Source organism: Rhinolophus sinicus, chromosome 3 (genome assembly GCF_057876585.1).
Source record: "Rhinolophus sinicus isolate RSI-liver-muscle chromosome 3, RSI-T2T, whole genome shotgun sequence".
NCBI lineage: Eukaryota > Metazoa > Chordata > Mammalia > Chiroptera > Rhinolophidae > Rhinolophus > Rhinolophus sinicus.
The window spans coordinates 24,829,816-24,843,802 of NC_142503.1; the positions used below are offsets into that span (position 1 = coordinate 24,829,816).

At 40.5% G+C, this 13,987-nt stretch overlaps 1 protein-coding gene across 1 annotated transcript in view; it reads left to right on the forward strand.

Moving 5' to 3' along the window:
• The window catches only part of WDR70 (WD repeat domain 70), a 238,384-nt gene that overhangs the window by 205,103 nt on the left and 19,294 nt on the right, over nt 1–13,987 (forward strand). The window contains exons 15-17 of the mRNA XM_074328991.2: nt 9,263–9,363; nt 10,950–11,029; nt 13,024–13,140. Coding sequence (XP_074185092.1) covers nt 9,263–9,363; nt 10,950–11,029; nt 13,024–13,140 — 298 coding nt within the window. The remainder of the gene's footprint in view (nt 1–9,262; nt 9,364–10,949; nt 11,030–13,023; nt 13,141–13,987) is intronic.

Below are 13,987 nucleotides of genomic sequence, written 5' to 3' on the forward strand. Positions count from 1 at the left end.
ATGCTTCAGCGATACTTTGAATTCTGGATTCCTTCCCCGATCCACCTTCTACTATTTACTCTTCAGAGTCCTCAGATCGGTGTTCCATGCCTTCCGTCCGCGTTTTATAACTGTATTCAGAGGGAGAGACTGAGTGAAATGTGTTTCCTCTGTCTCACCCAGAATCTGGAGTTTTTGGTGTTTTTTTTTTTAATTAAAAAATTGCAGCAGTGCTGGAAAACACACAATGAAATCGTACAAATTGCAGCACATGTGCCTGGGAGGAAGCTTCTAAGATTGCTGCACATATGCAGGGACATTCATATTGTAGGAAATAAAATAATGTCACCAATCCCCATGTGAGTCACCTCTCACTCTGGTGGTATGTCCCCTTGACATAGCTACGCCACAAGCAGAGCTGCTGGCTATGGCTTAATTAGCTGCCATCTGGCATCAGGCATCCTCTGCTCTGTTTCTCAATAGGATCTTTCAGAGTCAGTCTCCTTGCCCACCTGAGCACTGCAGCTTAGCTCTCCTATATGAAAATTAGACTGACTTTTACAACCCCCGAGGGAGGTCATTCTGTTTATGAAATCCCTTGCCATCGGATCTTTTTTCCTTTACTTTTAGCCGCACGTTCTCAGGCCTAGAGCCCACATCCTTTACCTCTAGTCCTCACGGAGCTGGAGAACAGCTGCTCAACTGCCTCTGTTTCCTTGAAGATTATAAAGTTACTATTCAGTGTTCTCCTGTCTAAAGGAAGCACACTCGTTGTTGTTGTTGTTATTGTTTTTCACATTTCCTTGTGGTGTATTTTCTCCACACTTCTGTTACCTTTGATACTCTTTTCTAAGCCATTTCTAGATTCTTCAGTGACCGTATTGGAGTGAGAGTCTCCTCGGTGCCATGTGGGTGATACAGACATTAGAATGCTTAGCATAACACATGGCACATAGTAGGTGTTTGGCAAAAATATATTTGTTAATGTTACATTACCTCTTATTATATGTTCTTCTGGTATGTTCTATTGGAACTTACTGTAATGGCCTCTTCCCTACCACTTTCTCTTGTTTTTTGTTTTTTGTTAATAGTTTTTAAAATAAATTTGGAATTTCAGAGCATAAATGTTTTATTTTAGATTTGAAGGAAGAATTACATATGTTAATTGTCAGCTTCTTTAAAACTTGAGATGATCTTTTTTCAGTCTTACTAAAAATAGCTGTTTTGAGTTCAGTAGAGGAAATCCAAATTTACTGTGGATGCTTAAACTGCTCATAATTTAAAACTCTAATAAATATAATTTGGTTGTTATATTGTTAATGAATATGATCTGTGTCCTGGATCTATTTTGTAAAACATACTCTCCTTGAAGTAAAAATTAGTTGTTGGAATTTATCACTATATTTTATCAAAAGTCTAATCATTATTCTTCCTTAGGATGGAAGACAAATTCTGATACACTTATCACTTCATTTCTGTTCTCATCCCAAGTCTTTTAAAAAAAGTCTTATTTAGCCAGTAGACTCCTAATTCAGGTACAATTATTTAGTTTCACTGTTCAATATTCTCTTCTTTGAGATAATATTTACTGTAGGAGCCCAGATTCAAAACCTACAGGAAGATGCCTTTTCCTATAATTATCTGTTTGACAGTGATCTTATTTTGGGAGTTACAGTGAGAGGAAAGGCCTATTGCATGCTGCTTCAGGTTTCATAAATCGTAGAATGCAGAAGAATGAAGAATAAAAGGAGGGCTTGTCCAGTTTAATAGTTTATCCATTTCCTAGTGTCATTTACCTTGCTGTATATTAAACGGCATCTACTACTTCTTGGTGTCCGCAGTTTCAAGGAAATACTTTCCGTTTACTGTTTTGCTTTTATTTCTAGTTCTTCAAAATAGCAAAAAAGTCAGCATTTCCCTTTTGGTTAAATAGAAACATTTTTTTCCCTTCTCTACACAAATGTCTGGTGTTTTATTTTATTGGTATTTAAACTTATCTATATTTCCTTGTACACATGTAGACATAATTGCCATAATGGCAAAACTGGATGAGGAATCAGCCTCTAGATAATACAACCCTGAAGGAGAAACATACTTGACTCCTCTATAAAATATTAAAAAGGAGAACTTGATGTTGTAGATGTTTAAAGGTGTTCAAAGTGACACGCTGTTCTTTATATAATGTGTAATATAATACAACAATGACTACTGCTCTCTTATCTAAGCCCAGCACCATATTACTTCTCACGGATAGAAGACCAAGTGAGGGACTTTGTCTTGTAGAATTTTCTGTGACAGTTTCTTCTCTCCCAACCTGAATTTGATGAGTGATCTTTGGTAACAAGTTTTCCAGCTGTTCTATCAGAACTCTGGCCAAACTTTCACAATTATATATAGTGTGGGGAAGAACGAGGTCTATAATTAACACATATCCCAGTATAGTGTTTTCTCCTTTTTTTTGGAGTGATAGATAATGCTGTGTCCTGTATGAGGAGGGGTTGTGAGACCCCCCCCAAAGGGCTAAATAAAAGAGTATGATTTGTAAAACCTCTTTCCGTACTATATTGAGATAAATAGTGCTTTACATATCCTGGATAGTTCACCTTCGAAGATTCAGCTTTCCTGTACTTTTTTGGTTTTACATACTTGATTTCCAAGACCGGATCATATATCTGTATTTCTCATGTAGTAGTTAGGTATTTAATAGTTTTATCCATTTGTGCTTTGTTGATACACATAAACAAAGGGTTTATGGTTATTACCTTTATGTCCACCTTTAACTACTGATAAATGAAGAAGAGCAAAGGGGCCGGGGTCTGTGCAGATTTGATTGACAGAGGTGGCCTTAGGTAGGGCTTCCCGTGCTTTTTCGCAACCTGGTCTTCATAATAGTTGATAATATGTGATATAAACAGATAAGGCTACTCTTTGCGGGAAGTGGCTTGCCTGAGGCTCCAGCTGAGGGGCTCCACATCTTGGCACGTCCTGTGCCCACCAGTGGCAAGCTCTGCTAGAATGTTGAGAATGTGCTTTCCAGTAAGTGCAGCTTCTAAGTGGATCACCGTGGTATGATGCCTCTAGGGTAGTTGCCTTAGGGGACCCGCCACCCACCAGTGTCACTCACCCTGTGGACTCCTGTTTGTTTCCTGCTCCCAGACTGTCATTGATAAGAATAATTACCAGATTTTCTTTAATCATAATTTGTACTTTCTTTGCCTTGTAAATTCTTCTCAAAAAGCGGGATTAGACCAAATTAAAATTTAGTGTTTTGAATTAGATGAAGAAAATTGTGTTTAATTTTCTTACCCAGGAGACTTTCCATTTTCTCTGAGAACTTTTTTTCATGATGAAATTCTTTAGGCAAGTTTATTATCAGATACAGATGTGACTCATTTAGTGCCAAGTCCAACTACCAGATTCCAGATTTTTGCTGCTTTAGCGGTTACCTTAATTTTAGAGCATAGGCTGTAAATGAACTGATTTTAATAAATGCATTTTCCATAGGTTTGAGGAGAATTAATTTGATAATTAGATGCCAGTTTTTAAAAAGTGGAATCTGTGCATCTCTACCAAATATTTAGAGCAATGCTTTTCCCTGTTTGGTTTTTCTGCAGCAACAAAAGTGCTCTGGCATTTTTTCTTTTCACCATTGGGCATCTATCTGGTTTATCAGAGAGAGAATATCTGGGGCAGGGAAGGAGGAAGATTGAGAAGATTTCCAGCAAAGAGAGACAGTTCCTATGGTGGAAGTTTCTTGGAGTTCGAGGAGTGTGGAGGAGGAAAAAGGATAGATAAGGTACATGCTCACTTAGAGAGAAGAGCAGAGAAAATGTCTGTCTTAAACCTTTTCCATTTGAGGGATGTCTCCATGGAGATCAGGTGGGTGTTGAGGAATCTTATTTATTGGAGACTGAGGCCCACTCACTAGGTGCTTCCTGAACCTTAGAGGGATGAGGGCAAGCCCCATGGCCCATGTGTGCTGCAAAATAATCCAAGTTTGGGAAAAGCAAGGCATTGGGAGGACAGGACAAATAGCCCGGAAAAGTTAAAAAATTCCCACCTTTTCTACCTCCCCGGCTCAATATTTTAATGTGGGAAGCAGTTTTTCTTTCTCTGTGAGTAAAACTTGTGACAGTCGGAAGAAAGTTCTTTCTCCAGTACTTTTCCATTTTCCTCTGCCTTCTTTTCATTTGCTTTGGACTCACATCTTGATCTGTGTTCTCAGCCTTGGGGATCAGCACACACACGGCCATTCCAGTGTATCCGATAGTCCTGCGATGGCCATGACCGTGAGGCCCCCTCTAACAAGTCTGCAAGGCTGCGGGACAGTCCTCTTCACAGACAGGTGTAAGGCTCTTGATTTGAAAATTCGGAAAAATGCTTGTCCTCCCCAGGAATCACTGAGTTGGCTTATCCATTCTTATACTTAATGATAAAAAAACAAACAGGAAAAAACCAGATGGAGTTTGGTTTACAGTGTGGGTCAGCAGCTGGGAAGGATCAGGAAATGGTGTTTCATCATAATCGTGTTTCAGATATAAAACTATGAAGGATGTTGGGTCTCTTTTCACATGTAAAGTAGAATAAGGGTAGTGTTTAGATATGTGCTTTACAGACGCCCAAGATGTTACGCAGGCATTGATTTCTTTTGTAGTAACATTTCCGAACTGGGTAGCTAGGTGGGCTTTTTCCTTTATGAGTTTAGTAACACCATCTGCTTTTAAATATAAACTTGCTAAGATTTCTACTTCTAAGTTAGGTCAGTTTGGAAATGATATAAAAATCTCTGCCGTCCCTTCCTTTTCATATTCTAAAATAGGACTTTGCATAATTAGGTAGTGTAAGGGAACAAGCATTGGAGTTGGAAACCCCTCACCTTCCCCCCAATCCCACCTCCTCTATGTACAAGTTTGTCAGCTTGAGAAAGTTATCCACCCTCCTACAAGCCTCAGTTTCTTCTTGTGAAATGAGAATAAGATGCCTAGTTTTGTAGTACTGTTGTGAGAATTCAATTAAGTAACATAAAGTTCCAGATACTTAGTAATTCCCATCCCACCATGTCCTAAAATATAAATTTATTTCTCTTATTGGTTTCCGTCTCCTCTTCTTATTTGCTTCCAGGATTTCACTTAAAGTAAACCAAAAAGACCACAGAAATAAATTATTTGGAATTTTCTGTGGCCTTTTTACTTGTGCTTAGGGGTAATTCCAAAATCCCTGTTTCGGAATTTTGACACTGCCATTTGTACACAGTTCTCTCTTCTTCCCCAGCCCACCTTTTTTTCCCTTTGGTCTCTGTAGAGAGAATCTCTATGTTGAACACATTAAAAGTCTTGTGACTCCTTCTCGTCCTCTTGCTTATGATCTCCAGCTCCGGTCTCTCTGTGGCTACTGGTAGAGTTGTATACTTTTGGGGAGCAGATCCGGGTTTACTCCGCACTGTCAGATTATAATGCTAAAATGAAAGTAGGCTTTGGTTTAAAAGACTAAACCTAATTTTATGCTAAAATGGAGTTTAGCTTAAGCAGCTAGAAGAAGCCATTAGTGGTCCCACATGTTTTGGTAAGATGAGATAGATTAAGAATAAAGTGCTGTATCAATTTAAAGCAAATCCATATGTTAAAACATGCAGGCTAACTTCAGAATCTCGTTCTTTGCATTATAGTGGTCTGCTGCCACTTGCAACTCATCATATAATGTGAAGGCTTTCGCTTTGATTCTTGTAGATCTTATCATGCCATTCTTCTCTGGTCCTTTGATTCAGATACGTTTTCTGCCCTTCGTTTGCTGTGTGGCTCAGTAATCTGTAGGTCTAAATGTGTCAAGCCCCCAGCCACAGAAGCATCTCTTCGAGAACAGAGCATGGAAGAAGTCTTGGGTGAATGGTTGACGGAGTGAATACACTCTTTCAAGTAGTTATAGCTGTCTGTCTTCTGATAGGTCCGTGGGCTTCTAGCAGGCACGCGTCCCATTGTTGTTAAATAAAGCCCGGTATGTCTGTTTGACAAGTTAGCAGCATGGCACATCTCTGCTAGTTCCCCAGCCTCGCCGCCGTCTCCAGGATTGTTTGGTTTGGCAGATGGCCAGCTCTCTGCTATAAGATGCATTTCCTTGACAGGACAAAGTGAGGAGCTGCATTAGCTGCAAAGTTTACAAAGGTTAGCTAAACACACACAATAAATATTAATAAACAAAAAAGGCCCACCCACCTTTGACTTTGAATTCAGTTTCTCCATTCCATGTTTTGGAATCCCTGTAGTATTTGATGGATAACTAGTCTTAGGGTAATTGAGCCTTAAGTATTCTTTGCCTAAGTCAAACTTCTCGCAGGGCCCTCATTGGTTGCTTTAGTGACTCACTGCCACAGAGGATGGAGCGCTGGAATGACTGTTTAGTTCAAGGGGTCTCATTTGCCTTCTGCTTGCGTCCCTGTGAAAAGGAGTATAAATGTGCTTCTCCACGAGTGCTTACACTGACCAGACGTGTGTGTCTAAGCTCTGGAGGGTAAAGGATGTGCCCAGGAATAGAGGTGCAGTGCCCTGAGCTTGGACTCCCTGGAAAGCAATCAGACATTGGTCTGTTGGCCTGGGCAGTTGCCTCTCTCTAACATTTACACCCTCAGCGTAGAGGGAGAGAGTAACAGTAACCTGCTCCCCTGGAAACTGCCGATTTGGCTGGGTGTCTTGGAATTTACCAGGCCTACATTGTGGATCTTTTCCAATTCTGCACCCTGCTCACTTGAAAACGTATTTGAGAACCAGTAATCTTAGACTTAGCCAGACCTCTGGAGAACCAAGGAGGAGAATAACTTTAATACTATGTCCTTAAGATTGTCCTGGGGTCATTTGTGAGTGGCTGAGATTTCCGAAGGCCCTTGGAAGCCCCTCTTACTAACTCTCTTGGTCTCTGGTTCATGCACATCCCTCTTCTTAGGACCACATTAAGAGGAAATTAACCCTACTGCACCTATAGGATACTTGAGTATAATAATGATCTGGACAAATAAAATTATTCCTCATAGATAGCAATATTTTAACTTGAAAATTATCTCCAACTCCGCTTCGCAAAGCAATCTATCTAGGCTTGGATCAACTGCAACTTTTAATTTATCCTTTCAGCAAACAGTTACTGAGCACCAGAAACTAATGTAGGCACTCAGGAGACGTTGCCACACAAACCAGACCAAGATCTCTGCCTGTGTGGAACATACATTCTCGTGGGGGAAGCAGATGATAAGTACAATTAACAATGAATTATAGATTATGTTAAAAGGTGATATGTTGCTGTGAAAAAGAGAAAAAACAAAGTAAGGGGAATTGTGGGACACTGTTTTCAATAGAGCAATCTGAGTAGCAATGACATTTAAGCAAAGACTTGAAGGAGATGAATATTGGTTTGGATGAACTTATTTTAGATAGGGGTTGTGACGTTACGTTTTTGACTCTTATATTTCCATATATCTGGCCGTGACCATCTGGAAATTTCCAGTGGTCTAGGCATGATTCTCGAATTAGTCTCAGTAGCAGGGCACATGCAAGTCAGGCTGTGCTTTAGCAGTCTTTGAACTATTGATATACTTAATTTTATTTTACCAGTGACGCACAGTTTTATTAGGAGAAAATGTGACTTTTATATATGCATGCATTATAAAGTAGGTCCCACAAACATACGCACGAAACAGTGACAACCCTCCCAAAGAAGTCAAACTACATACGATTTATGATGTTCAAGTTTTCCTGTTAATATTAATATTCACTCACTATTTTATATATATATACATATATATGTATATATATGTGTGTGTGTGTGTGTGTGTGTGTATGTGTATCTTTTAGCACTTGCTAGCAGGCATTGAATAGCAGACACCATAGATTTGAGAAAAATTTTAGAAAGAAAACCTAAATTGTGAAAACCTGCTCTTTTAATTTCATTTCCCCCCTACTGACAGTGAAAACAACAATTCTGATCTGATTTTCTCAACAGCATATCTCAATCCTTTCCATCATTCAGAGTTTAAGAACCACTCTTCTAGAGTATTATCAGACAGGAATTAGGAGTCTTGCAGACTCTTTTACATTTCCTCCTTTGTTGCTCGGCTATCTCAGAGAAGGATTTGTAGCCATTTAACTATAGGCATTTTTTTTTTCTTTTTTGTCAGTCAGTTGGGAGCCAGAATTTCTATCAAAAGGAATTGCAGAGATTCTCAGATATTCTGTCTTAACAAAAGAGTGGGATGGTTAGGGAGAAGAAACCAAAGAAATTCAACCCAAGGTAGATTTAAGAGACAAATTCCACGATTTTCGTTTTACTATTAGAATGTAAAATCGCAGTATCTAATTATACCCTTTTTCCTTTGTCCTCGCACATGGCTTGGTGCGTGATAAGTTGTTAATACACTGAATTGATATTTCCACTCATTTGTTGTTCCATCACAGTGAGATTCGCAGAACCTAGCACATGGTGTTTCTTCCAATCAACTTTAGCCTCATCTTTTTTCCCCTTAATTCTCTCCCTGCCATCCCTCCCACTTCTGCCCTCTTACTGCAGACAAAAATTAAAACCAGGTTGTAGTTCTCACTCAGAACTCTGTGGTTCTTTTTGACCCTAGAGCACCACTGACTTGCCTCATGAGTAATGAATTCAGAGGATCATAACTTCCAGTGAACCTTCTCTTAAACAGCTTTTCATTGAGGCTAATGTCAAATCTTCGTATTCTTTATCTTTGTTTTACTTCTGCTATTGTCCTGCTGGTTTATCTCATAGGTAGGGAGATATTATTCAATGCTTACAAATATGTGTTGTTCTTGAAAAAGCTTTATGAGATTTGGATCTCTGTGTACTAAAAACAGTAACCACCTGGCCTCAATCTGCTGTCCACGGGGACATATTGTGTGTGTAAATGCAAGAAACACTGAGATCTAAATTTCCTTCAGTGGTAAGCAGAACTGAATTATGTGTGTGTAGTATTCCAAGATGCCAGTCTCACATGGCAGTGGAACTGGGAAAGACTGACTGTGGTTTCAAGGCTGACAGGAACAGAGAAGAAGGATGTTAGGAAGGGAACATCTTTTTTCTTTTTATAGGGTATCACACAGATAGTAAGTGGTGGAATGGAACTTAACCTCAGGAATAGAACCTTATGGTTTAGAAGAAAATGATCTAAAAGTTACAGGTAACCATCAGGTTGATACTCAGTTTAATAAACCAGGCATCAAAGTACCAGCAGGATTTTTTCCATTTTTACTTGGCCTCTTTAGTTGATTGCCATGCCTTTCCTTTTCAGAGTGTGGTCCGCTGCCTGTGGCATCCAAAGCTGAATCAGATCATGGTGGGAACTGGAAATGGACTGGCTAAAGTCTATTACGACCCCAACAAGAGTCAGAGGTATTTCAGAAGAATTGCCTGTTTTAGATGGATGACAGCAACTGGCTTTTTTTTTTCACTGTGCTTTTATTTATTTCCTTCTTTGATGGGGATCCACCGTTTTGGAAAATGCAGCTGGCCTAGAGTAAAGCCTCAAACTTTTAGTATTGTGCTTTAAAGAGGATTTGGATATCACCCTTGATCCATAGAGAATTCAAAGTGAAAGTTTCCTGGGGATTTGCAGTTCTTTAGCTGAAACGTTGAGTGCAAGTGGGGGGAAGTCTTCCTACTTTGCATACCACCCTGGACAGTGGCATTAGCCGTGATGCATGTAAGGGATTAACAAAGCAGGGAACTAACCACTTACACGAATGGAAACGGCTAGTCTGTTTGGCCTTTTATCAGATACTAGTTGGATGTTTGGCAGGGTGGTTCTCTGCCAGCAGAAGGGGACAGCACAAATACTTTCCCCTTGTAACCCCATGCCCACCCCAAACGCCAAACGAAAGCATAGCAATGTGTTTCAAAGGTCAGAAAACTTCACTAGAAGCTCAGTCAGTCCCACAGTTATTTCCATTTTCCTTGGGCACAAAGATGCATGTGTGTCACCACCCACAAAAGGATGGTTTTGTTTTTCTCTGTTAGGGTACAGTGATTGGTTAGCTCTTTCTTTAGAGGAGGCCTTGGTTAGCTAGTATTAAAATTCACATGCTAAATTCCATGGGACCCCCCATAATCCTGTTTTGAGATCCCATATCCTTACTGGGAAAGAAAACCCATCCTTTATTAATGAGTATTCATTAACCATAATTTGGTTTTGAATGGAAGCAACCGGCCCTGTCTTCCTTCAGAACTTTCTGGACTAAGGTTGGAACCCTTGCCCTATAAAATAAAGTTACATATTGTGGTATTTAAGAACAAATAGGTTTTTATTTCTTTTTTAATGAAGAAATTAAAAATGCTGATATAATTAGTATGAGAGGGAGTCTGTTTGACTTGAGAAAACGATGAACACCATCTGATAGCACACATTTAGAAAGCACTATCCTTGGAATCTTTAAGAAATTTGCTTATTTATATTTGCTTTTCCTGAAAGGGATAACTAAGGAGAAGTAAAATGTTCTAAGCACCCTTTTGGTTAATTCCACACATTCTTGGGCTGTAGCCCCTTGGCAACACTGCCAAGCCAACTCAGTTCCAGACACTTGTATTTAAGATGTGCACAAATGCCACTTGTAGACCACCCAGATTGCTTTCATCTGGGACACAAACTAAAATTTGAACCCTCTGACCGTTAGAGTAAGAAGGTTGATTAGTGTTATCAATATCTCTTTGAGATTTTTATTTGCATAATTTTTTAAACCAGCCTTCTGCTGCCCAGTTACCTCTCCAACCCTTTCACTCAGTAGTAACCACTGACTGTCAGACTTGCTTCCCATATGTTTAATCTCATCACTGAGGGCTCCATATGTTACCATCCCTTAGAAAGTCAAGGACTTGATGAGATGGTGTGCACAGTGTGTTCCTGAAAGTTTCTGATGGTTTCAACATAGACTTTCTGTTTCTAAGACCAAGTAAAGAAAATAATATGCTTTTACCCTCCTTAGGGGAGCAAAATTATGCGTGGTTAAAACCCAGCGGAAGGCAAAACAAGCTGAGACTCTCACCCAGGACTACATCATCACCCGTAAGTTGTTACCGCGGTCACCGCATCCTACATCTCTTTTCTGCGTTAGTGTGGCATTGATCTCATGGCTTTGGCGACAGGAGAAGGCCTCAGAGTTCGGCAAATATTACAAAATGTCCCATTAATGTGGACAGGACTGTGAGTCATGTGACAGCTAACCCCGTTAGCTTCTGTGACTCATCACAGAGACAGTTATTTCATGTAACTTTCAACCCAAAACGGAAAAGCCTATTTGAGCCTAATGCATTACTCCATAGCAGCCTTTTAAAGAATAACAATCTGTTCTAAGAATAAACAAGAAAAAGTACTGGTCTTGGAATCAGGAGACCTGGATTTGTCTAGTTCAATTACTCATTAGCAGTGTGATATTGAACAACTGAACTTTATCAGGGGAGGGAGGAGACTGGGGTCTCCTTTAGCTCCCTCCGACATTCTGGGACCATGTGATAGACGGATCAGGGGTATTTAGATACAAAATTAACTACCTGGGGTATGATCAGGAATCTTACCAGGACAGAGCAGTTTCTCTTGGGTCTGTCACACAACCTCATTAATCTGGCAGATTTTTTTCCCCAGAGCCATAGTCGCAGACTCCTTTCGGGTCGCGTCTAGAAAGGAAATCTTGGGTACTATAGGAACTGTCATTAGCAGATGCCCCCGTGGACAGTGTCTCCGTCTAGAGCCCAGGGGGCGCTGTACTGCTGGGTTTTCTCCCTGGTGGTGGGTCTCATATAAGACCAACTCCCTTGGAACTTATGATCAGTAAAGAGATCCAGTGACACTTTTTGCAAGAGTAGAAGTGTTAAAGTCGGTGTCATAACCAGTCTAGCTCATGTAATTACACGCGGCCTACTTAAATTCCTCCAGTCGTTTGAAGTGAAAAGCTATTTTTCCCCCTCCTAAAAATACTGTTGTGTCGTGTTGCCCGATAGAGTGACGGGAGGCTGTGTTTCTCAGCTCCCCTGACTCACAGCAGGCATGTTTCACTGGTGAGTGATACGGTCCTGGCCCAAGGCTAGCTGTTGGGGTAGAGGGTAGGGGATACTGGAAACGGTTTTGAGGTGTTACAGACATTTCTATCAATCATATTATAAGTTCCTTTTAAACTCTTATTATTTCTTTACCTTCCTCACCCAGTCCCCTGGAAATAGTTTTCCCTTGTAAAGGGGGTTTTGATCTACATGTAAGCATCCAAAGAAATTATTGTCGTACGTCTTTTGGTTTTAAAAAAAAGAGATATTTAATTCTCTTCCCAAAATTTTCTCCCTTTCGCCTCCCTGAATATCAGTTTCCCTTTTAAATTGATATCCTCTCTTATATTCTGAAATTTAATTCTGACACTGAGTAAACAAGCAATAGTAATTAGACAAATATTGCTTTGATTTTGAATTCTTTTGTTTTGTCTACCATGTAGAAGTAGGACTAAGTGACCACGTCAGGGCATGTAGGCACCTCCGTGCATTCAGGGCAACCTTTATCCCAGTTTCAGCGGGATAAGTGCTCCTCCCTTCCGGTTACTCAGTGTTGTCAACTCCTCCTGAGAGGTGGTCACATTTCAGAAACGTGTGAAGTGATTCCAGTGTTTATGAGGCATCTGAGGAAACTTCAGGGCTGACAGGCAAGCTGTTGGCATGATTCACGTTTGGGTCCTATAAGAAAAAAGAAGAGGAAGTCCCATGGAGTGTATCTTTTCAAAACCACAGAAATTAAGTTTAACTGCTGCCCATGGTTTGGGAAATGGGGAGCCTCACCAATCTTTCCGTGACATTATTTGACAGTATTTCCTGAGTGCCACTGGTTGCCAGGAGAGGTGAACAATGAGCCTGGTCTCAAACAAAATTGGCTAATTGGTTACAGTAAGACTGTCTTTTATTATTAGAGGAAGGCTGTCATTATGACTTCCATTTCATCTGTTGGTTAGTCATGCTTCAGCTATGTTTTTGGATGGAAGGGTTATTATTATAATGAAATTTTTCAAATGTGACTTCTCGTAGCTCATGCCTTGCCTATGTTCCGTGAGCCCCGCCAAAGGAGTACAAGGAAACAGCTGGAGAAGGACAGACTGGATCCCCTGAAGTCTCACAAGCCCGAACCTCCTGTGGCAGGCCCAGGTGACTGTGGTCTAGTGACCTGCAGAAGGGATGGAGGGGCACGAGGGGGTGATTGGTGTAGCATGGGGAAGATCTTTGGGGCCAGGATGCTTTGTTGTCTTCACAGAGATGTTACTAAAAAGGGATTTTCAAACATTTTCCTTTTAGCATCAGAAATTTTTTTGCTTAAATATACAATGCAGAATCCCAGTGCGTAAAACCGATAAAAGTGGAGCTGCTGTGTTGATGTAAAGAGCCCTTTCTGTTCGGTGTCCCACTTGAGCGCTTTAGGTGACCTCAGTGGAACTCGGGGCCTCCTGGGAACCCAGTGTTAAAACCACTGATCTCAGTGTTGGCTTAATGTGCAGCATCGGGTTCTTTGACCAGAATCCAGTCTCGATTAGGTTTCACACAAGGTAGAAAATGGCCATCATTTCGTTCTGAGTTGGTAAAATGGAGCTGCCCATTTCCATAGTATATGAATAAAAGTCCTTAGAGTTTTTGAGAAAATCGGTGCCAGGAGAAAGCAAGGCGGCATTGGCTATAGTGCAGCACATACCTTTACTAGAAACCCATTTTATCTTATCACCTGTGTCGTTTCCTTTTGTCCTGGGCTCACAAGCCTACACCGTTTGACTTGATTCTTCATCTGAATCCGAGTTGTGGGCCTACATATCTGTTTGGCCTGCCCCTTCAGCACTGAAAACATTTCCCGTATCAGTCTCATTTCTTGTACATTTGCTCTGCCACCATCCTAATCAAAGTTCCTAAACAGTATCTTGGCCTATATTGTTGAAAAACCCTTCTAACTAGGCGCCTTATCTCAAGTCATTCTCCTCCCCACCCTGCCTGCGTTCATCTTACGCAC